This window comes from Artibeus jamaicensis, unplaced genomic scaffold, assembly GCF_021234435.1.
Source record: "Artibeus jamaicensis isolate MK-2021 breed Jamaican fruit bat unplaced genomic scaffold, CSHL_Jam_final scaffold_286, whole genome shotgun sequence".
NCBI lineage: Eukaryota > Metazoa > Chordata > Mammalia > Chiroptera > Phyllostomidae > Artibeus > Artibeus jamaicensis.
The window spans coordinates 2,568,127-2,591,332 of NW_026522034.1; the positions used below are offsets into that span (position 1 = coordinate 2,568,127).

At 53.0% G+C, this 23,206-nt stretch overlaps 2 protein-coding genes across 3 annotated transcripts in view; one reads left to right on the forward strand and one right to left on the reverse strand.

The window, feature by feature from the left end:
- Positions 1-875: 875 nt before the first annotated feature.
- ODF3L1 (outer dense fiber of sperm tails 3 like 1) lies at positions 876-4,138 on the reverse strand. Its single transcript, XM_037130904.2, has 4 exons — positions 4,018-4,138; positions 2,926-3,036; positions 1,904-2,017; positions 876-1,357 (listed from the first exon to the last, which is right to left on the reverse strand). The coding sequence occupies exons 1-4, from the start codon at positions 4,136-4,138 to the stop codon at positions 876-878; spliced, it is 828 nt and encodes a 275-aa protein (XP_036986799.2).
- Positions 4,139-13,540: 9,402 nt separating this feature from the next.
- The window catches only part of CSPG4 (chondroitin sulfate proteoglycan 4), a 51,187-nt gene continuing 41,521 nt past the window's right edge, over positions 13,541-23,206 (forward strand). For both annotated transcript variants that reach the window (XM_037131128.2, XM_037131120.2), the window contains exon 1: positions 13,541-13,706. In XM_037131128.2, the coding sequence (XP_036987023.2) occupies positions 13,619-13,706 (88 nt within the window). In that variant the 5' untranslated portion in view covers positions 13,541-13,618. The remainder of the gene's footprint in view (positions 13,707-23,206) is intronic.

The following is a 23,206-nucleotide window of genomic DNA, read 5'->3' on the forward strand; positions in this document are numbered from 1 at the left end:
GAGTGAACCCCCTGGAAAGAAAGGAGAAAGCTCTCGTGGGCACCCTGCCGTACCTTGAGTCTCATCTCCTGAGCCCTGACCCTGCTCTCAGTGAGCCCCAACCCTGCCCACCCCATGAACCCTGACCCTGCTCACATGCTGAGCCTTGACCCTGCTCACATGTAGATAGATCCCCAACCTGCTCACAGGCTGAGTCTCAACACTGCTCACACTGAGCCCCGACCTGGCTCACATCCTAAATGAGGACCTTTATTCAGAGTCAGGCATTAATATGTCACATGGCCTAAGTTATTTTCCTAGCTCTGCACCTCAGTTTTCTCGTTTTTCCACCGGCAGTCCTTTGGAGGGGTTGAGCGTTAAATCAGAAAACCCTTATTCGATGGTGGTGCCCTATGGCTCCTCTGACCCAGAAGAGCATCGGCTGCTGCCACCAGCCTGCCCCCACTCCTACCCAACACTTTCAGACCCAGCATCACTAATTTTTGCAGCCTTCGTAATGGCATTGTCAGCAAAATGACATCTTTCTAATCTGCTGTAAAACAGATGGATCCCTAAGTTTACTCACTCACTCCCTATCACGCAGGCCCAGCCCAGTCTTGTTGAAGAGTGTGGAACACAGGACAGACACCATACCCCAGATAGGGGCTCCTGCCATGCACCCCAGTCTCCCCACCCCTCATTCAGAGCTGGGCCCAAAGGAAGCAGTCATGAACATTTGCAAAGGAATAAATCAATAAAAATATTTAATACCTTCTATGTGCTAAATACAGCAGGCACCAGCCCTGCTACTCAAAACCATGGTCAGTTGGTCAATTGGGTATAGAAAATATCATCTGTGGGGAGAACTGGGTGAGTGCAGCACAGCCTGAGGGGACTCAGTCGTGAATGTCAATGACCAGCGAGCACAGGTGGGGTGAGTGTTTGACACCCATGGTGAAAGCCGGTGTGCAGGGCTTGTGTACTGTGACCTGCTGGACATCATGGGAACCTGGGCCAGGCTGAGGTGTTCGGTCCACTGGGTAGGCAAAGCGCTTGGCCATGCTGTAGATGGGGCTGCGGTTCTGGTAGACAGATGGCTCAGGTCGGGCATACATGGCTGGCCCAGGACCTCCTGCCACGTTTTTCTTGTAGAACCAGTTCTGGTCTGTGGAGGCAAAACTATAGCAAGGAGCAGCTCGGCTGATGGGGTTCTTGGGCCCCAGCAAGCGTGGCAGGTGGTAGCTGTTGGGAGCTGGATTGGGGTCCATCACTCTGTATGGGCACCGCTGGCTGAAAGTGTACTGCGGAGCCCTGCGCTCCCCAGGAGGGCGGGTCTTCTCCAAGTAGTAGTGGCAGGAGGCTGGGATGGCGGTCTGGCCTGAAAGTGGGTGAAGGTGGGGAGCTGAGGCCTTGATCAACCTGATGGGACTTCCCTAGAGCCTCCTTAGCTTGGGAAGGGACCCAACAAAGTCTGCACAGGGCTATGGGCGAGGTGGAGGGACTTAGACCATCCTGACATCAGAATGTGACACTGTTGTCATAATATAAAAACCCCAAGTATCAGCAGAACATCACCCTTGGGCTACCAGCATTCTGACATTATCCCTGCGACAGCACCAAGGAAACGCCCTAAAATCACCACAGCCCACGAGCTCACTGGTACGGCAATACTGCTGCCCCAACATGAGCCCCATTTCTATCGTAACAATCACCCTGTGACATACATGTGGAATGGTGGCTTCAAGACAGTAAGTGCTGTGACACAGACATGGTGACATTGGTGTCTTGATGCGACATTGCAGGGAGATGCCAGCATCCACAGACACACCTAGAGAGGGAAGCTATGGCCCTTTGTCCCTGCTCAGGTCCTAAGCACCTCCACCCTTCCACCTCCCGACAAGCCCCATCCCCTCTCCCATCTTACACAGGTTAGAGAAGCGCTCGTCCATGGGTACTTGCGAGCAGCTGGACATTCCAAACCGAGTTATTTTAGGATCCAAGAAATAACAAGGTCCAGGGCTGCATGTGTCTGTGATCCCTGCAGGGCAGCCAAGGAACTCAGTCAGCAACAGAGGCTGCCCCAGAGTGAGCCTGGACTAGGCCCAGGCGAGACCCTCCTCCCCAAGAGAAGAGCTAAGGGTTCCCTTTTGATAACTTGGGATCTTGGGTGTTTGGGGAACTTTGATTTTCTCATCTGTAAAATGGGACTTTTAACATCCTCAAGAGCTTGCTTAGAAGGACAGATGAACTAACAGGTGCACAGCAGCTTGGTTCGCAGGTCAGGGATCGGTGTCAAGGGCCATAATAGGCACAGTGGCTATTGTTAGGGTTAGAAAGGGTCCCAGACTCAGCCAGGGTTTCCCTTGCTGAGGTGGGTACGTCACCCCAAAGGAGGGACCTAGCAAGCACCCTAGATCTCAGACCTCACATACCTACCCCTGCCCAGCTTTCCCTTTCACTGGCCTTGGCCAGGAGCCTCAGCTCTTCTGTGGCTCTCTGCTCCCACCCTTTCAGGAGGTTCTAAGCCACCCAGGAAGGCTTGGGGGCTGCCATCCCTACACTCTTTCCCCATCCCCAGCTATTCCTACTCAGCTGCTATGGCGGGTGCACCCATAGTAGCCAGGACTGAAGGGCCCCAGCCAGTGACCAGACAGAAGAAGCCCCCGATCTGCCAGCTGGACAGTGACAGCATTCCTTTCCAGCCCCCTCAGGTGGTCGAGTTGGGAGACACCCACATAGTCACCTCTGTGGTGGGGCGGGTCACTGGGAATCTCCGCTGACTTCCTTCTGGACCCAGCAGGTCACCTTGTTGTCCAGCTCAGGGCAGGCCCAGGTTCCCAGGGGCATACGACTACAGATAATGGTCCCTTTCCTCTCACTGCCACCCCCAAACAGGCAACAGTAATAACCCTCTACCCAGGGGAGGACGGGGGTGGGGGCGCTCACACTTCTCCCCGAGCCGCTTGTGCAGGCTGCAGGCTGGCTCCCGGAACCTGGAGCTGTCGTGGCCCAGGTAGCCTATGCAGGATGGCCGCAGGTATTTGGCAGGCCCCGGACCTGTGAGGACAGACCACCAGGTCAGAAGCAGGAAGCCCCCAAGACAGTGCAACGTTTGGGTCTTTGCTCCCTTGATGTCACCTTGCCACAAATCCCACCACCAAGCTGCGTCCTTGAGTGACAGGCAGTGCTCCCAGATAAAATGTAGTTTCTCTTGGGCAGGCAATGAATAAGAAGAAAGGAAGTAGTTACAATTAACTGAGAACTTATTCTGTGCCAAGTACCACACTAAGCATTTTATATGGATTATTTCAGTTAAGCCGCCCAACAACTCTGTAAGATAGAGACTACCACTTTCTCCATGTTACACATGAGAAAACTGAGGCTTAGAAATATCAATTTGCCCAAAGTCACACAAGCTGGTAATGTGAAAATTCTCAATCAGCCAATAGAGCCTCGACATTTAATACCATACTAAACCACCTCCCACATAGAGCAACGATCGGTCATTAACAATATAGTAAAAATCAGTGTTTTTTTAGATTTTATTTATTTATTTTTAGTGGGAAAGGGAAGGAGAAATAGGGAGAGAAGCAGCGATGCCAAAGAGAAACATTGGTCAGTTGCCTCCCATATACCCTGATCGGCAATCAAACTGGCAACTTCTTGTTCTACAGGATGATACCCAATCAACTAAACGCCACCAATCAGAGCTAAAAATTAGTATTGCTGCTTTCATTTGAGAATAAGATTCAAGGGGAGTGAGGAAAGCTAGAGCTGAGCTGAAGGCTCCAGTAAATCCCTAGCCTTTTTCCAAAGCTGTGTTCACTCATGCCTCATGCTGCCCTTCTCTCCTACCCACCTCCCCCCGAAAATTCCCAGCTGCTAATCACTCTTGGCAAAGTTCAGCTTGGAGGCACAGACCTTCTGTGGGCCTCATGGAGAGATCGTAGGAGGCAGGGCTGGAAGGCTGGAACGCCTTCAGCAGCCCTGAAGAGAGAGGAACGGGCCCAAGCTCAGGGCAGAGGGTTCTGCTCTCACCTTTGATCATTGACATGATCGTAGGGGTCTGCTTTACCTCCTCCCATGAGGGCACCTGCGCCTTCTTTTCTGGGTGCTGCCCACTGCACACAGAGTTCTTGGACCCCTTGGGCAGTTTCATGGCTAGGGCCAAGGAAGGGGCAATAGCAGCCACTGAGACATCTAAGCAGCAGACGAGGAACTGGACTTGCGTGGGCCCTGTTCCAGGTGCCCCTGCTCAAGCCCCTGTGTCCACAGTCTCCCCCACTTCAGAGGTGGTCTGGGGACTGAGAAGGAAGACAGTACTCCAGCCTGAGCAGCTGAGACCATCTAGGGTGCTGCTACCACAGGGCCCAGCAGGCAGGAGCTGGAGATGACATCACTACAGAACTTAGACTGTGAAGCCCAGTGTTTATTTCTGTCTGTTGCCATGGTGCCTGAGCTATGATGTAGGGATTCACTGCTGGCAGATCAGTTGTGGAACCCTGAGAACTTGGCCCCACTGCCCCTTACCCCAACCCAGCTACACAGCCTAAAGGGTCCCCAGGACCCTGACATTGAAGGAAGAGGGAGAGGTGGAGTGACAGGGCCAGCTCTTTACTCCTGGTGGGTATCCTAAGACTGGGGAAAGGTATAGAAAGAATGGGTCAGTCATGGGTCAAGCGTTCCTGCAGCCCACACAGACCCCTAGAGTGGCCCTTTACCCCCTACCCCTCTCGCCTATCTCCCCAGTTTCCCACCTATGACCTCCCTGTACCAAAGTCCATTTTTCCTTGGAAAAGGATCAAGCCAATTATTTCACACTAAGGTATAACTGTCTGATAGCTTCCTAGACTCTAATGGCAAGGCCAGTGTCTGTGGAAATCCATGTCTAGCTCAAGGAATACTTGCCCGCTGCTGGTATTTCGGGCAGAAAATGTATTTCAGGTATTTCAGAAGAAACAAATAAAGGAAGATGGGGGGTGTGCTGAGGCCTTAAGAAACCACTTCCTGTGCCTGTGGTCGGGAGCAGCCCGGGCAGTAGGGAGAGAGAGGAAACACTGAGTGGTAGGGAAGGTACCCAGCTGCCGTATGGCTGATGTGTGAGCCCCAGGGCCGAAGAAACGCCGGAGACTTCTTCATCCCTAAAAGCCCAAGAGTTTGGGGGGCCCAGGGGCCTGCTCGCACCCACCAGTTCATAGCTCAGAAGGGATTTGATGGAAACCAGAAGAGAGGGGTTTCCATCTTGGGAACAGACAACATTTGGCTATAGAGAAGGTGTCTGTCACAGCCCCAGGACATAGATAAGAAAACTGAGAGCCAAAAAAGAGAAGGACTTGCCTAAAGTCTCTCCTCACATCAGTAGCAGAGACAGAACCAAAATGAAACCCCGTGACTCTCTTTGGATCATAGCCTCTCATCCAATGGAGACCCAAATATGCTGTGCTCTCATTCCCACCAGCAGGCACAGTAAGGAGCAGACCAGTCATGCATGCTCAGAACAGCAGGTAGGGGTCCATCCCAACAGCAGCCGACCTGCCCACGCCCCTCACATCCTCCATAGAGGAGCCAAGCCTCTGATTTCCGGAGAGGCGAGGCGAGGCTTGGCAAGGTGGGGACTGGCCCAGCCTCCACTGGCCTGGGGCCACGGGCAGTGCCGCCTCCACACCCCCATCCTTGTCAGATTTTCCTGGAGGAAGCTGTGGGCCCGCTGAGCCAGAGCCCTGATGGTCCCCTCGTGCCAATAAGGGCCAGATGTGGGGCTGGGACCTCCACCATCTTGGTCTGGGGGCAGTTTTCTGGCATTTCAAACGCAGGGAGCCTCTCCGACACTTCCCTCCACCTGCACTACTGCTGCCTGTCCTCCTTGTGCACAGTTCTCCCAGAAAAACCGAGCCGCTCTACACCCCTGCTTCTGCTCCAAATGCTCCCCTCCATCCAGCATTCACAGACACCTAGCTCACCCCGAAGACAGCCACACAACCTTTCCAAAGCTTGTGTCTGTCTCCCATTGCCCTGCCCCTCCGAGTCCAAGGTAGAGAGGGCCCCTTGTCTCCTCAGTACCCACCAGGCAGTGTCTCCTCCCTGTCCAAAGCACCGCTCCTCCAAGGGTTCTGGCATCCGGACTGCCCCTCCTCATCTCCTCAGAGCTGCCATCTGTCCTGGCTCGGCCACCTGGTGGCCCTGGCTCATGGTCTTCTCCCCCATCCCCCAATTCCTGCCATTATCCTTGTGGCTTATGTCTCCCCAGGGACCTGCACCAATCCTTTGGCCTCCCAGTTGCCAGACCCCCTCATCTCCAAATACCTCCTCTCCACTCCCCCTTAGCCGCCCTCCCCCAGCACACCCCGGCCTCCATGCACTCCCATCTGCCTCCCTTGGAACACCAGCCCGCAATCCACCTCACCCGCACTGGTACTTACACACAAACTGCCTGTTACCACAGAGACCCTGTCCCTGACCCTGCACTTTCTCCCCGTCCTTCAGTTTCCTCTTGCCTGCATTACCCTCCTTGCCAACTTTTTTCCTGATTAATCACCAGGACTGCCTTGTCCACCTACACGAGGCAGCTAAACGTTCACGGCCTGTAAACCCTGGACTTGCCTTTGTGCCACTCAACTGCCCGTCTCCACTCCGGTGGGCTGGTTTTCTCCCTCTCCAGACATCATTTCGAGCATGGCTCAGTCCCCTCCTCACGCCTGGCCCTTCCTCCAGCCCCTGCTGTACCTCCTGCTCAGCTGAGAAATGAGAGGCCCCTCCCCACCACACCACCAGTGCCACCGGCTTCCACCGTCGCCGGCTCCCACTTCCCTCTGGGGCTGGGAAGGACCCCCCACACCCCACTACGACTTCACCCGTCTCTCCTGTCTCCTCAAGAGCACTTTGCTCTCCATAGTCCCTTTCTTTGTTTTCACCCTTCATCTGGCCCCTTACTGGCTCATTCTACATACCCTTCGTTCTTCCATCTATCACAGACCAACCCCCCGGCCCCACACACCTCTTTGTCATAGCCTGGATCCCTCTCCTCCAGTCCACAGACAAACTTCCCCAAAGTGGCATTTTCCTGTTGTTCTCGCCTCCCTTTCACACTTTCGCTCTCCGCACGCCCATCGTGTGGGCTGCGTGTGGAAGCTGCTACCAACAGACACTTTCGCCCATACCCACCTAGTTTCTCAGCAGCCCAGAACCAAACTGACTGACCTCCCTCCTCCTTGCAGTACCTCCTCCCAGTTCCAAGATGTTCTGGAGCATCCCCACTATGTCCCCACTATGCCTTCACAAGCTTTCTTCCTGGCTCTTCTTCCTCAGCCTGACCTTTCACTGTTGGCACGTGCTTATTACTTGCAAAGGGATAAACAGGAACTTTACTGGGAGAATCCTGACAGGCACCACCTCCACCGAGTGACCTAAGTTAACATCATCTGCAATGGGACAGAGAGGTGCTGTGCGCCTCCAGAGAGGGCGCGCTCTGGGCTGATGCCTGAGAAGGACACGGCATCTTCTCTGGGCTGTTCCCACCGAAGATGCACAGTCTGAATCCAATTATGAAGAAACCAGATTAAACTAAAATCAAGATTCACTTTACAAAATAACATTTCCACGGGGTAAGGAGCATCCTCCGGGGGGGATGGAGGGATTGAGCGAAAAGGAAAAGAGAGAGAACTCATGGGCAACAGGGTGGTGATTGTCAGGAGGAAGGGGTGGGGAAAGGTGAAGGAGGGTGTAGGAGGATAAATGGGGACGGACAGAGACTTGACTTGGGCTGATGAACACACTATGCAGTGTACAGATGATGTGTTGTGGAGTCCCGCACCTGAGACCTGTATAATTTTGTTAATCAGTGTCACCCCAATAAATTCAATAAAAAGGAAAATATATAAACAGAAAAAAATAGCATTCTTGAAATGTCGCGAAAGATAAAGAAACACCAAAGCACGTTTCCAGATTAATAGTAACCCCAGAGATAGGACAACTAAATGCCACTCAAATTTTCCTTTGCTATCAAGGATGTTATTGGGGAAGTTGGCAGAACTGGAAAAAAGTCTGTGGCTAGTTAAAAGTATTGTACCAATGTTAATTTCCTGATTTTAATCGCTGCACTCAGATTATGAGAAAGAAGGTCCTTTGTTCTTAGAAAATACACACTGATATAGTTAAGGATAAAGGAACATTACACCTGCAATTTACTCTCCAATAGTTCGGGAAAACACATGTATGTACATAGAAAAGAATTTAAACTCTGATGAAATATTAACATTTGGGAAATCTAGGTGAAGAATATGTGAGAAATATTTATAGTGGTCTTGCTAGTTTTCTGTAATTTTGAATTATGCCCAAGAAAGTTAAGAGAGAAAAAAGTTGATACATCACATTTTGGTCCTGGGTCTTCCTCCCATCCACCGCCCACCTTTTGACTGGGTAGTCTCTTCTCCTCTTGTTGCTTCCATACCACTATCTGCACCCCAATAATTCCTGGATACATGCCTCTGACCAAGGCCTTTTTAGGAGTTTTAGACCCACATATCTGACAGCCTGCACGCATCACCTGGGTTTCTCACAAACGTCTCAAAATCAACATGCCCAAAGCTTTTGTCATGAGATGCCCCTGAGCCCGTTTATCTCAATGAATGATGTCACTATCCATCCAAGTGCCCAAGCTATGTCCTAGGCATCTCACTTGTCCTTAATCACTAACAATCATCCAACAATCACTAAATGACATTGGGGAGCCTGTGAGCTCCCAAAGGCAGTTTCTGTCATTTACTCTTATGTCCCAAGCCCCCGGCACATGGTAAGTGCTTGAGAAGTATTGTTGAATGAATGAACGAGCAGATCCATTGCTTGATCAGGGAAACATCACTCTTTCTCAAGGGAGCAGAGTCTTACTTTCTGAGTCCCAGACACATTTTAACTCTGGCTCACTGGACTACCAGTCACAGTTGTACAGGTTTGTATTACTTATCTATTGCTGCATAACAAACTGTCCTCAAAACCTAAGCCATTTCTGTGGGTCAGGAGTTCAGGAGCAGCTTAGCTGGGTGGTTCTGGCTCCAGGTCTCTCAAAAGTGGCAATCAAGGTGTCACAAGTTGGGACTGCAGTCACCTGAAGGTTTGGGTCTGGCAGATCCATTTTCAAGATGGCACTCACATGAATGGTGACTTGATGCTGCCTGTTGGTAAGAGAACTCAGTCCTGTCCACATGGGTCCTCCACAGGCTGCTTAACTCTCCTCAAGTCACTGTGCCTGGCTTCCTCTGGAGCAATCAATCAGAAGAGAGCAAGGCAGAAGCTTCCATGTCTTTTATGGTGTCCCCTTGGAAATCATAGTCCATCATTTCTGCAATGTCCTATTCAATGTGGAAGGTGGCTACACAAGAGCATGAATGCCAGACGGTGAGGACCATCTTAGAGGCTGGCTACCACAGGTTTTTACTGCACAAGGACACCTAGCCACCAGGGTAGAAATCCAAGCTCTGTGTTCTTGTGTAGAGTGGCATACCCACCACTCCCACGGAGGCTGAACACAGCCCTGCCTGCTGGTTCCAGCTGGCTTTTGGTTGTCAGTCTTGCCTCTCCTTAAAGGGACTCACAGGAGTCATGCAGAGAGCAGGACACTGGTATTAACACTTCCCATCAACGTAACCATCAGGCACAGCCCTTCACAGCTTATGAAGTCCTAGCACCTCTGTTGGAAGGTATCATCCAAGCATCGTGGTGGTTCTACAATTTACAGGTGAGGGGAATGGTGCAAAGAGATGCAGTGACTCACCAGAGGCCACACAGAGAGGCTTGGCAGAACCAGACTTCTGGCTTCTAACCCTACATTCTTTCCACTGCCAGGCCCTGCCACCAGCTCAGACTCATGTCCCCTAACACCCACTGAAGCCTCATTCACAATCTTGAGCAGGTATTTTTCATCCTTATGGGAAGACCTCCCCAGCCCTGGACCCTGAACAAGTATATGCACAGATTTTCCATTCAAATGGGAACTGACCATCCCCCCCACCCACCCGATCTGCCCACCAGGCTCTCTCTGCAGAAAGCCAGATCTCTGCTGGTAGCGCACAGCAGGGGTTAACAACATGAGCCAATATTTAGAAATAGTGTAACCCCAGGGGAAGTCAGCTGCAGCCAGCTGGTCTTAGCCACTGTAGCCGCAGCCTTTATGGATATGGTAAGGAAGATGAGTGTCTGTTCCTGGGAACAGAGGCTCTGAGAGGCTTCTCCCACCCCCAGTCTGTCCCCCCAGTAGGGCTTTAGGCATGGCTCAAACCCTGGCCCTGGCCAAGGCAAAGTTCTGCCACCGGCCTTCCGTTCACAGCCAGCTCCCGAGGTCAGCAAACAATTTTTCAGCTCCTAAAGTTTGTAATTGTTGGGAGTAGCTGCCCCACCCCTTCTGCGCCTGGCCCCTGCACTGGAAGTAGCTCCATCAATACCTTTGGCCTAGAGCAGGAGCAAGATCACTCCTAGCAGAGGCCCCTGGTCAGAAGCCCAGGCCCATGAGACTCCAGGGCCACAGAATCAGGGCCAGAAGCCTATGTCCCCTTGCATTATAGTGGCCTGAGCTCTGTGTCCATAGCAGAAGGGCAATTCCCTGACTGCAGGACCTGGGCAGTGGGAGCACACCCGGGCTCAGGTACCATCCCATCCAGGGAACAAGCACCGCCCTTTACCAGCAAACTGGCTTTGGCCACAGGCTCCTTGGGTGGGGCCCAGGCAGCCAGGGCGCAAAACATAGAGGCATTCACAGTGCCAGGCCCTGGCCAAGGCTACTGCCTGAGCGGGCACTCCTCGTCCCAAAGCACCGAGGGTAAGAGTGACCAGGAGGCCCTGGTCAGCTCTACTCAGGGCCAGAACTTCAGGGTCCCTGGGGGCATGCTAAAGAGGCTAGAGAGGGAGCAACTGAGGAGCAGGCAGCAGGCACTGCCCAGTCCCACAGCTTGCTCTGACACAGTGGGAGGTGGTCAGGGACCAGTTCAAAAGCAACGCAGGGTCCCAACTTTCTGCCAGTCTGCCTAGCATGACGCCTCTCCACACTGCTTTGGGGTTTAAATGCTGGAGTGCAGGCTGAGCCAAGGCCAGGTCTGTGTGTGCCAGGGCTCCAGCATCACTCTTCCACTGCAGCCTCAGTCTCCTCGTCAGTGAAAAGGGAACACTGTCTCTAAACACACCACCTCCCAGGGTTGTCAGAAGACCAGGTGAATGTTTTGTAAACTGGGAGACCCAGCAGAGAAGTTGAGTAGCCACCATTTTTCTGGGCCTGTTTCTTTCCCTAGCGAGCAGCAATGTAGGTGGGGCTTTGGGCTAACCCTGACTCCATTCAGAACTGCGGCTGGAGGCTCCACAGTGGACTCCTCATAGGTGAATCTGTGTGCATAGCAATTGGGTAGAAGGCAGAAGATGGAGAGGGGGAAGAATGGCAAGATGGGGTACGTGGAAGACTCTACCTAAGTTTTTGATTCATAAATAAGCAAAGGTCTTCTTCAATCTTTTTGTCATTCCTAAAATTAAAGCTCTATTCCTCTAAACACAATCTTCCCAGCAATCCCCATCCCCATGCCCCAGGCCCAAACTTGGGCAGTAATTAACCCCGAACAAGGACCAGATGCCTTACTGACTCGGGGAGAAGGGAAAAAAGAGACAAGTTGTGGAATCAAAGGTTTTATTGCCACTGAAATCAGCTGACCACAGCCCTGCCCAGGCCTTTTAGGGTGAACTGGACAGGACTTGGCTTAGGTCTGCCAAAATTCTCATAGAACAGCAGTAACTGGCTTCTTCATCCACCCCAGAATGCATTTATTGAGTTCCTACTATAGGCAGCTGCCTCCAAAGAGGGAAGTTCAGCCTTCAAAGGGTTTTCCTTTCTGGGAGGTAAAGAGTGTAAAACCTATGCACACGGATACACAGGAGGATGGGCAGCAGGACTACAGAAAAGGAGAAACCAGGATGAGCATTTTTGAGCACTTGCTTTACACCGGGCCCTAGCCTGGCCCTCGAGGTACATTGAAGCATTTAATCCTCCCAAATCCAATTTTAGAAATGAAGAAACCGAGCCACAGAAACGTAAAGCTACTTGCTCAAGTTTGGACTGCTGAGTATTTAGCCGGATACCGTGCAATTTAGACTCCTCCCTGCCTTGTGGGCGAGTGTAGCACATCTCTCCTTTACAGAGTGGGGAACTGAGGCCCTCCCTGCATGGCAGAGAAGGTCAAGGTGGACAGCTGGAATTTGAAATCAGGTCCGGTGCTCACAACCACCTCACAGACCTCAGCCGCCACACCGGCACAGGAGGAGTGCCGGGCTGGGGGTCAGAGACCTGGCTCCAGCTCTTAGCAGCTGTGGACACTTATTCAAGTCCCATAAGTTCTCTAAGCCTCGGTTTCTTCATCTGAAAATGGGGCTCAATTTTGTTGCAAACTATAAAGTTTGTATGCATAGTGGGGATGTTACTGGTCAAGGGGAGAAGTTGGGGAGAGTGTACTTGGTGAGACTGAGGGTGGGCTGAAGCAGGCAGGTGTGACAGAGAGATTCCTGTAGAAGAAGGGAGAGCACTCCAGGGGTGCTCTGCCCCCCATTCACTGGACATAAAAACTGAGGCCAGGCAATGCTGACGTTGGGGCCAGCAGAGAGCAGGCAGAGCTTCTAGGCCCTGGAAGCTCTGCAATAATACGGCATTTTCTCCTCCTATTTGGGACACGAATGATGTTGTTGCCTGGGAAGGAGCCAAGAGGAGCAGGGCCCCAGCCTGAAGCTGTTAGGTAGGAGCTAAATCCAGGGCCAGATTTCCAGGAGGCAGCCCCAGAAATTCGACCCATCAAATTCAGGAGCCAGGAGGCCTGGAGGCCTGGTACCAACTGGTCAGGGGCCTCATCTCCTCCTGGGGGCCTTGAAAGAGCCACTTCCAGCTCTGAGTTAATTTCCTATTCCATGAAATGGGGGAGGGGTGGTTCTACCCACCTTGCAGGGTTATTTTGAGAAAATGACACCGTGGAATTGAGAATCCTTCCTGCCTTGTGGGTGAGTGTAGAACATCTCTCCTTTACAGACTGGGGAACTGAGGCCCTCCCTGCATGGCAGAGAAAGTCAAGGTTGCAACGCCAGTGAGCACAGAGCCAGTGTAAAACCTCAGGCTGGTGCTTCTCTGCGCAGAGTCCTGAGGAGACCTCAGAGACAAAGAGGCCCCAAAGCAGTGTGTGTAGTGGGGTTCTTCTCCTAGGCCTGCTGTGAGGACCCCTCCACCACCACCACCAACCCTTGCAACAGCAAAAGAAGAGAGAAGTGAGTGGGCTGGCCCAACTCATGTGGGTCCGGTGTCCTCTGGAACTTCGGTCCAAGACTTCAGAGTGAAGCCTGAGTCTGACTGAGCTGTAAGGATCCCCTGACCCCTGCATGGGGAAGAGCAGCCCAGCACGGGCCCTTTAAGAAGGTTGGAGGGGGGCAGGCGGGGAGCCCCGGCCTGATGAAACCGGAGCGCTGGTCTGCTCTGGTCGAGCCGCCTGCTCCGCCCCCCGAGTTAAGTAGGCGGCAGGCACCAGGAGCCCAGCCCACAGCAGAAGAGCCCCGATCTCTCAACTGGAGACTTTGTTGCCCAGGTTCTGGATCCTGCAGGGCTCCTCTCAAGTCCTGCCACCAGCCTGCTGTGATGCATCCAGGCCCTCGGCACCCAACCCTGGCCCCTGCCCTGGCCCTGGCATTGACCTTGGCTATGTTGGCGGAACCAGCATCTGCAGGTAAGTGAGGGGCCTGAGACATCTACCCAGACTGGCAGGAGCTGTGGCAGATTCCTTAAAGAAAAGGGGCAAGAGGGCCCAGAAGTGGCCCCCAGACCAGGAGACGAGGAGGCTGTGCTCCTGCCACCCCAGGCTGGGGTCTCCGGCAGTTCCACCAGGCAAAGACACTCTCCATCTCGGGGTTACACGGGCTCTGGTTTCCTGAGCTTGGCCCCAGAGTGGGATTGCCTAGGCCATGGCTCTGGCCAGGATTGTTCTCCATACCCAGTAGAGCCACCTCAATGACACCTGGGCTCCCTGAGCCCAGCAGGCTTTCTGCAACCACATAGTAGCCAAAGAACACCCACTGAGAAGTACCCCAGCTTCAGCCACCCAGGCCAGGAATGGGGAGTACTGCAAAGCAAGAAATGGGGAGACAGCCACTCTGCCCCACCCTGTGCTGGGTGGGGCACAGACACCTCAGCCTCCACCTCCTCCAGCTGCCTCCCAGCTCTGCTCCTGCTTCTCTTACTCCACTTGTAACCAGGGGAATTTTCTGTCTGGCTTCTTCATCACCACCTTCCTCCTGTCCTCCTCTTCCCCTTCCTGTCTTTCTCTCTCCTCTCTCCTCACTGAGAAAACCTGGTAGGTGACAGACAGGACCACCCACTCTCCAGCCTCCTAGATGCAGGGATGGTGCCCCTCCATATCCTGTGCTCCAGCAGGGGCTTGTCCCCCAGACAGCCCTGGGCAACCTCCCTGTCCCAGGCATTGGTGGCGTCACCAAAGCAGAGACTGAATAATAGTTTGCCTTCCGAAGGGTGCTAGGATATGTCCCCTCTCAGTCACAACGCCAGAAGTCCCACCACTGCAGTATTCTCCCTTTAGTTAAGGCATAGTCTAGTTATTCCATAAGAACCATGGCCTCATGTATCAATTAGTGCTTCAGCCTACAGATTTCGGGACCATCCCCAAGAGCAACTTTGAGCAGAGGAAGGGCTGAGTCTCCCTTCCAAGAGCCCAGGACATGAGAAGGGAAATGAGTCAGGGGAAGACCCCCCCCCAGCACACACTAGCATGAGTCAGAGCCAGATCCCCAGGCTTTCTGCTACCCTTCCCAGGGATCCCATCCTCCAAAATCTCAGGGCCTGGGTGATGGATTGGACCTTTAAGGAGGTGGGAAGAGGGCAACTGAGGTGATTGAGGAGGTCCATTCGTGTAGTTCCCAGCCTCCGGCCAAGGGAAAGATTCCAGTGCCACTACTTCCTTCAGCTTTAACTGAAAGCCCCTCTCAAAATGTCCTCAGCACTGACATCATGAAGGCATCATGCTGGATAATGGGGAGCACACAGAATGCAAAGGCTGAACTTGAATTCATTCAGGAGGCAGAACAGCAAATTAAAAGTCAAACAGCAATTCCTATCATTTCCTTCAAGATCCAGAAAAAAGAGTACAGAGAAGAGAAATGCAGAAGCAAGCTGAGGCGAGACAGAGAGTGACCCTTGGGCTAAGAGTTGGAGGGTGTGAAAAGGTCGGCGCTCCAGGAAGGGTCTCGGGGAGCAGAGGTCCCGAGCATGAGCAAAGAGATGTTGAGCTGTAGGCCTGGCTACAAGGCATATTTTGACCACAAGCCAAGAAAAGCAATTGCATTGGGCACAGAAACCTTAAATGGCAAAATGCAGCCCACTGCCTGCATCCTCTCGAGGAGCCACCAAAGGTTTCAGACAAGAGCTGCATGTGCCAGTGGGACTTTATAATGTCGAACTAACTCCTGCCTTTAGGAAGGACTTGAAAATGGATAGGGGGTGAGTGAGCCGGTACCTTCTCCCTCTCCCAGGCAGAGTGCCCCTCCCCAGACCCATCTCTGTCACCATGCCTGGCCTTGCTCCCTGTCCTGGTCTCTGCAATAGGGGAAGCCCCTGCCTGAGTGTGGAAGTGTGTCTCTCCAAACCACCCATGGACTCCCCTGACCCCAAAGGCCTTCCAGATCTAGGTGCCAGACGGATATATATTAGGCATTCAGGTCATGAGGCCTGAGAGTCAAGCACCCTTGGAAACCATCTAGGCCAACCTTCCAATTGTACATGGAAACCGAGGCCCCAGGGAGGAAGCAAAGTGCTGTAAGTCCCACAGAGGAGCCCAGCTGCTGGGCTTTAAGGGAGTTCCTGACTTGCGTGGGGGCTAGGCTCGGGCCACTCTGACTAGGGATGACAAGTGTGGTATCCAGCCCCTTCAAAGCACTGTGGGAGGCCCTCAGCAGAGTGACAAGCATTGAAGAGACTAGGTCTGAGCTGATGTGGAGAGGCAAATCTGGAGGTCAGAGAAAGCACGGGGCGTGCAGGGCCAGTGGCTCCTGTGTCTCTTCCTCGGCCCGGCATAGCTGACTTTGAAAGGTAGAAGGTGAGGGGCTAAAGTGGTACCTAGAAGGGAGGGTTCCTGTGTACACTGGGTGGGGGGGGGCGCTCTGAACTAACGGGGGTGTCTTAGAGAACATGGGGTGATCAGGTGTAAGGAATTGAACCAGGGCAGACTCTGAGGGTGTTCTGGCATAGGGAGGGAACCAGTGGTGATGGAGACAATCTCTGAGCCACCCACATGCTGCCCTAAGACTCTGGGGCGGGGCAGGGGCCAGGGCCCTTGACCCAGCCCACAAAGACTCTGGAAAAGCTGTTCCAGAACCAAGTATAACTGAGCCCCCAATGTTTACCCGCCGACCTGGGCAGGACAACAAGGGCCTTTCACCACAGCCACCTAGGGGGCCCAGGCCAGGTGGTCCAGGTCACAGGCCATGGCTAGGAGGGAGTAGGTTGTGTGGGGAGCTCTCAGAGGAAGTATATAGGCTCTCTCTGGGAACTGGGCGTGCTGCCCAGGAGGCGGCCAGCAGGGGAGGGCGAGTTGGAAATAACCCTCACATACACACTCACCGCTGCATACAGATGTGGGCCCACACATGCATACAGAGAACCCAGCACACAGCCAACCACACCCACAGACCTGGGGGTGGCTGCTGCCTCCTACCTGGGTGGTACCTGGGTGAGGCAGGTGAGGACAAGAACGATTTGAGCTGCGGCTCCTATTTGGTGCCTGGAGCAAATGAACAACAGCACCTTTGAGTCCAGGACTTGAGCCCACTCCCTCCATGGTCCTCTGCTCCTTCGATTCCTGGCCCTATCCAGCTCCCCTTTGCTTCCAACATGCCTCCAGCCCCAGCATCTGTCCAGTTCTGTAGAGCCAGAATTCTAGAGTTAGGATTCCTTCTTTAGGGACAGGCGTGGGCTGTATTTCAGAAATACTGTATTACCACTATTAATGCATGCGTAGGAGTAAATTTTGAATGAACTGAATTAGTATGAACAATTTTGTACTTGGATATTCTCTGGGGTAGGGGATCCCAGTTCTTCCTGCTTCTCAGGAGAGTCCATGACTGCAACCAGGAGAGAAGGTGCAGCTATGTTATAACAGGGCCCCTACCTTCAGAGATGGCCTGGGGGGAGCGCCAATCACACTGCCGCAGCCTCAGAGCCCTGCACGCCATGAAAATCCTGTTTTACAGTTGAGGAAATGAGGCTCAAGGCCCAGGAGGGGCTAGCCTCAAGTCACTGAGCACACAGACCACGGCACCAACAACAGCTGGCTTTCCAAGTTACAGCCAGGTGGACAGCCACCCACAAGTAACCTCAGGCCCCCAAGCAGGGGAGAGAGACCTCCCCAAGGCCCCTAGATCTCCGTTCTCATCTCCCCATTCCCCTTAAACACCCCCTCACCTCTCCAAATTTTCTCCACTTTCTGAAAGAATAGGTAAATACTCTTCGAGAAAGCCCACTCCTCCTCCAAAAGCTGAAATGGCAGAGAACGCCACACTTGTCTCAGATGCAGGGTAGTGGCTCTGGGGATGTCACAGCAAGGTGACTTGGTGGCATATTTTAGACAGTGGCTTCCTCCCAGTCAGCTCCTGCCCAAGCCCTGCCACTTCCAGCCTGTGAAGGAGCTGGGTCTGCCAGGCCTCCGGCCACTGCTCCTGCTAAATTGTCTCAGTGTATGTCTCTCCCATGGTTTACTCGTCGTGGTGGGTCAGCAAGACCACTTTCCCTCCCAGACCTTACTGCAGAGACTCCCCACCCCAGGCCTGTGCCCCATGGTTCGGAGGGAAACCAGGGCCCGGAGAGGGCCTACCACTCTCTCAGTCACACAGAAAGTCCTCAGCAGAGTAGGGATTGGGCCTCTCTGACCTTTGACCTTATACCCTGGTTTGGGTGTAGTCTTGCCACAGGACCAGCAGCTGCCCAAGGACAGGCCTCCCACCTGCTTTTCTCAGGGGTCTCCACTATCTTGCTGCAGGACTGGGCCCACAAGGGGCACAGAGATCACTGAGCCAACCAGGGGTTTGCAGACCGCCCAAGGCACTCTAAGGCTCTACGTCCATATCTGGGGACATGGAATGCATGTTCCACTCTAATTCATGCAGAGAAGCTCTGCGAGCATATGGTTATAGAAGATTGGGGTTTTGTTTTTGATAAAGTGTTCTATGGCAGGAAGGAAGGAAGGAAGGAAGGAAGGAAGGAAGGAAGGAAGGAAGGAAGGAAGGAAGGAAGGAAGGAAGGAAGGAAGGAAGGAAGGAAGGAAAGAAGGAAGGAAGGAAGGCTTGAAAACCAGTAAATTGCTTTGAGTTAAAACATACTGACAGCAGGGGAGATTCAGGTCAGATACAAAGAAGAACTTCCTGGCTTTCAGAGAATCCAGATCATGCTAGACCAAGGACCCCCTAAAAGCTGTCCTTCCCCAAGTGGAGTCTGGTCTGGGTGCCCAACGGCAAGGAGTAAAACAGTCCCAGCGACCTTCCAGCCAGGCCTACAGGCCCAGCTTATCCTGCCTCGGAGTCCCATTCCTGCCCTCCTAGAGCCAAAAGGAACCTTCCTAAGCATCCAGGTAGGCAAGAGCCTCATAGTACCACCTGCCTGCAAAGGCACCATGGCTGGGCTGGGACCCCTCCCCTGCTTCGTATATCAGCCTCTACATTCCAGGTGATCCTGGGTCCCACAGCCTGACTGATGAACTTGTCATCAGATAATAACCATAACACCTGGAACCCTTCCACCTTTGCCCAACCCATTCCCTGCAACTGGTTTTCATTTTTCCTCCCCACCCTTAGAGGTCCAGCTCCAGCAGCACCACCTCTGGGAGCCTTTCTAACCGTTGATTGCTAAGGCCCACAGCCTGGTCTGCCCTCCTTCTGAGCCCCTGCCCTGCATCTCTACGAGGTTACAGACCTTTCTTCCTCTACCCACACATGGCCTTTGTCTCCTGGTCCATGACTTCCGTCAGTTTGATGCCCAGTGTGCACATACACACACAGTGTGGCTCAGCGCCTAGCGTGCAAGAAGAGTATTCTCCTGCCCCTGAGACAGAAGTTCTGGGAAAAGCCCCCAACTCAGGATACATAGCCCCCAGCTCCACCACCAGAGCAGAGCCTCTGGCCTGAGCCAGCCTGCTCTCTGGGGACTTAGAGGAGGTTGGGGAGAGGAGACCCATTTCCATTCCCACTTAAGAGCAATGCCTCCCCCGGCCCCACCCTCCCCCGACCCCACATTTCAGAACAGGAAACTATAAATATCAGTGGGCCCAGGATGCTGATTCCCATGACATCAGTCCCTTCTTGTCCCTTCCCTCATGCACAGTGACTGAGACCAGCCCAGCTCTCCTGCATTTGAAGGCCAGCCAGGCAGGCCTTGGGCCCAGATACGCACATGCACACACACACACAACACTCTTCCCACCGTGGTCCGGGAAGGAACGAATCACCCTTTTTGGGCATCTCGGAGAAACTAGAAGTAAGCTCCTCTTCCACCCTCAGTTCTGACTCAGGCCCCACCTCCCCCCACTGAGAGTACTCAGCTCTGGGAACCTCCACAGCACGGGGCTGGGGGAGGAAGGAGGCCAAGCACCTAACGGAAGAGAACAGAGTTAGAGAGCCTATGATTTAACTGCAGTCCTATGACTGGATGCATGACCTTGGGCAAGTGACTCAGCCTTTCTGAGCCTGTTTTCTCCTCTCTGAAATGGACCAATAATTCCTACCTCCTCTGTTTGTTAAGCATGAAAGCCCTTTCTTTGCCTGGAGTAAAGGTTTAGTAGGTAACTGCTCCTGAGACTGCTGTCACTCTATTTCCGTCTCCTCCCAGAATGCTGGAAGCCCTCACAAGAGAGGACTTCTGCTTAGGAATCTTTCACAAAGGTTCCAAGGCGGGGATTAGATGTGGTGGCCCTGTGAGAAGGTCTGTGTGGGACAAAGTGACACAGAGGAGAGGAGGTAGTCTTCTAAGGGAGCTGTCAGCCAGCAACTGATAGCCTTCCCAGGACCCTTCAGAAAGGCGGATCGGGAGGGGGATATGCATCTGACAGACCACTGGGCAGAGACCACACACCCCTCCCACTGTGAGGAGAAGCAGAACAGCCCCTCCCAGCTCCTCCCCAAAACCTGACAGTCCCTGGATGGAGATCACTGAGCCGGAGCACAACACAATCAATGTGAGCTGAACAAATGACCAAAGGACACTTGGACCTGACCCAAGAGATGGATGGGGACAAATAGAGGACCAGGCACCAGAACCTCCTACATGATGGGGAGCTTAACCATCTCTCTTGTCCCCATCTGCCCGCCCCTTGGGGCCGCTCTGGAGGTAGGTAGGGGCAGAAGGCCAGGACCGTGCAGTGGTTCAATTGCCCAAGTTCCCATGGGGCTGTTACTACCACTCATTAGGCAGCAGTGGCTGCACAGTGGAAAACAAAACGCAGAATGAAGGAGTGAGGGACTCTCTCTGCTCTGGCCTGTTTGGAGCCCCTGGAGTCAGGGGATGAGTCCCTGGTGATGAGTCAGGTGATGTGTGAGATCAGAGTTGGTAGAGGTAAGGGAAAATGAGTCCCAGGACATAAGAAGCCCAGGCAGGTGCCAGAGGGACGATCTGGATAAGAGTCTGGCCAGGCTCTGGGCCCCCAGCTCAAGATTCACATATGTAAGCATCTCCTGCCTTCAGCACGGTAGGGTCGACCCTTCTCCACTGACCTTTGTGCAGAGCCCGGCTAACTCCCCAGCTGTGTACTCATACAATCCAGGTGCCAGCCACTGGCTGAGGCTCCATTTCTGGGCATCTGGTGCCCACGTACTTCCAGCCGCCCATCTGGAGCCCCGCTGTGCCCCTCTATGGGCTGGTACAGTTGTCCCTCCTTCTCCATGTCTTGGAACATGGAGGACATGTTCCAAGACACCCAGTGGATGCCTAAAACCACAGGTAGTGTCAAACCCTATATATACCATATTTTTTCCTAAGCAGGGACACCTAGTTTTATTGTGCTTCACAGATATTGTGGTTTGTTTGTTTTACAAATTGAAATTTTGTGGAGACCCAGCATCAAACAAATCTATTAGTGTCACTTTTCATATTATGGATAGCATTTTTTAGCAATGAAATATTTTAATTAAGGTATATACACTGTTTTTCTGGACATAATGCTATTGCACACTTAGTAGACTATAATAAAGTGTAAATATAACCTTTATATGCATTGGGAAACCAAAAAATTCCTATACCTCATTCTTTTTGCAATATTTGCTTCATTGTGGTGGTATAGATTCAGACCTTCAATATCTCCAAAGTATGCTTATACATACACACATTTGCACTTAAAGGAAACACTTTATACCTTTTCCTTTTTTAAAAGATTTTATTTATTTATTTTAGAGAGAAGGGAAGGGAGGGAGAAAGAAAGGGAGAGAAACATCAGTCGATTGCCTTTCACAGGCGCCATAACTGGAGACTAAACCCGCAAGCCCGTCATGTGTCCTGACAGGGAATCTCCCATCCACGGAGCCACAGCAGTCAGGCTGGGCCACTAATCGTGCACTGCAGGGCCATTAAGTAAAGTAAGGGTGACGAACACAGCATTCGACCTGATCATCGAGCCAGCTAAGTGACGAGGAGGTGGGGAGCACGTATAGCATGGAGAGGCTGGACCAAGGGATGACTCTTCACCCTACTCAGAATGGTGCATAGTTTAAAACTTATGAATTATTTCTGGAATTTCCATTTAATATTTTTGTATCATGGTGGGCCACAGGTAACTGAAGCCACAGAAAGCAAAACCACAAATAAGGAGAGACTTCTGTACTCAGATGGGAGCCATTCCCTCTCACTGTTGACAGCCCTGGGGCAGGGGAGATGTAGGAACCTGAACCAGCTGTGTAGCTCTTATGTGAGAGACCTAGACTGCTGTGTGGCCTTGGGCAGACTTCTGTCCCTCTCTGGGCCTGTGGGTAGAATCTTCATTCTCCAAGGCCAGCTCTAAAATTCTGAACTCAAGCTTCTTACGAACAGAACAGGGGTCTTTGCTTCTGTCCAGGGAGAGCCAGAGGCTTGTTCTGGGCCACATAGCAGCATGGACTGGGCCTGGGAAGGGGCTGAGAGGCAGCCCAGCCAGCCAGAGCTGCCTGGCGTTGGGAAATCACTTTTCTTTGTGGCACAGGGCCCTGGGGCTCTCCCAGAATAAGACTAGTAGCTCCTCTCCATCCCCAGTTCCCTCTTCCACTCCCTGACTCCAGCCCCACCCTATCAAAAATAAACCCAGACCACCCCACCTTGTACCAGCTAGACCCACCCAACCCCTCCAGAGCCAGCTGAGTCATCGCTTGGAGATGCTTCTTTTTTTAGCTGTCTGAGTCACCAGTTATGGCTTTGGCTCCCTGACACATGCCCCAGGCTGTAGCCCCCAGTGGTCCAGCAGAGGAAGGGGTCAGAAGGGAGGCTGGCAGCAGGTATGAGCTCAGACAGAGAGCCTACTCCTGTCATCCCTCCAGGCCCAGGAACTCACCCCCTAGCAATCCAGAGCCCAGACCTGCCCCGGGCACTCTGATGCTACCCTGCCCCATCTACCCAGGACAGTCCTTCGGGGATCTTGGTGACAAAGCCCAACTGCTTGGCTATGCTTCTACATCATTTCTTTGCCTCCAAATAGGTTTGGGCCTCCCACCCTGAGGTTGCCAGGAACAGAGGGCCTCCAGGTACCGGGCCCTGAGGGGTAGGAGTGGGCATGGCCCAGCTTTCTGAGGGGAAGGCCATGGAGATGCCTGATTCCTGCCCTTCCTCGCTGGATCCAACTCAGACTCTCACCGCTCTGCCCAGAGCACCAGGAGGACTTTCTGTGGGTCAGAGGCCCCATTTCAAACCTTCCCTTGCTCCCTGTATATCCCCCTCCCTCCCACACACAGGGTCAGCTGGCTGCAGACCTCTTCCCCATCCCTGTCTCTCTCTCTCTCTCTCTCTCTGTTAGCACCCCCCCCCTTGTTCTATTCTTCCCTCACCCAGTCCCGGTGGCAGTCCAAAGCGCTCCCTCTACATTGGGCTCCTCCTCAGCTCCTTCTTTGCCTTCCCGTACACATGACACACCTCACCTCCACCCATTCCCACAGGAACTCAGGGCCCCAGGGACCAATCCAGAGAGAAATTTTCCATCCTCCTCACCCAAGTCCC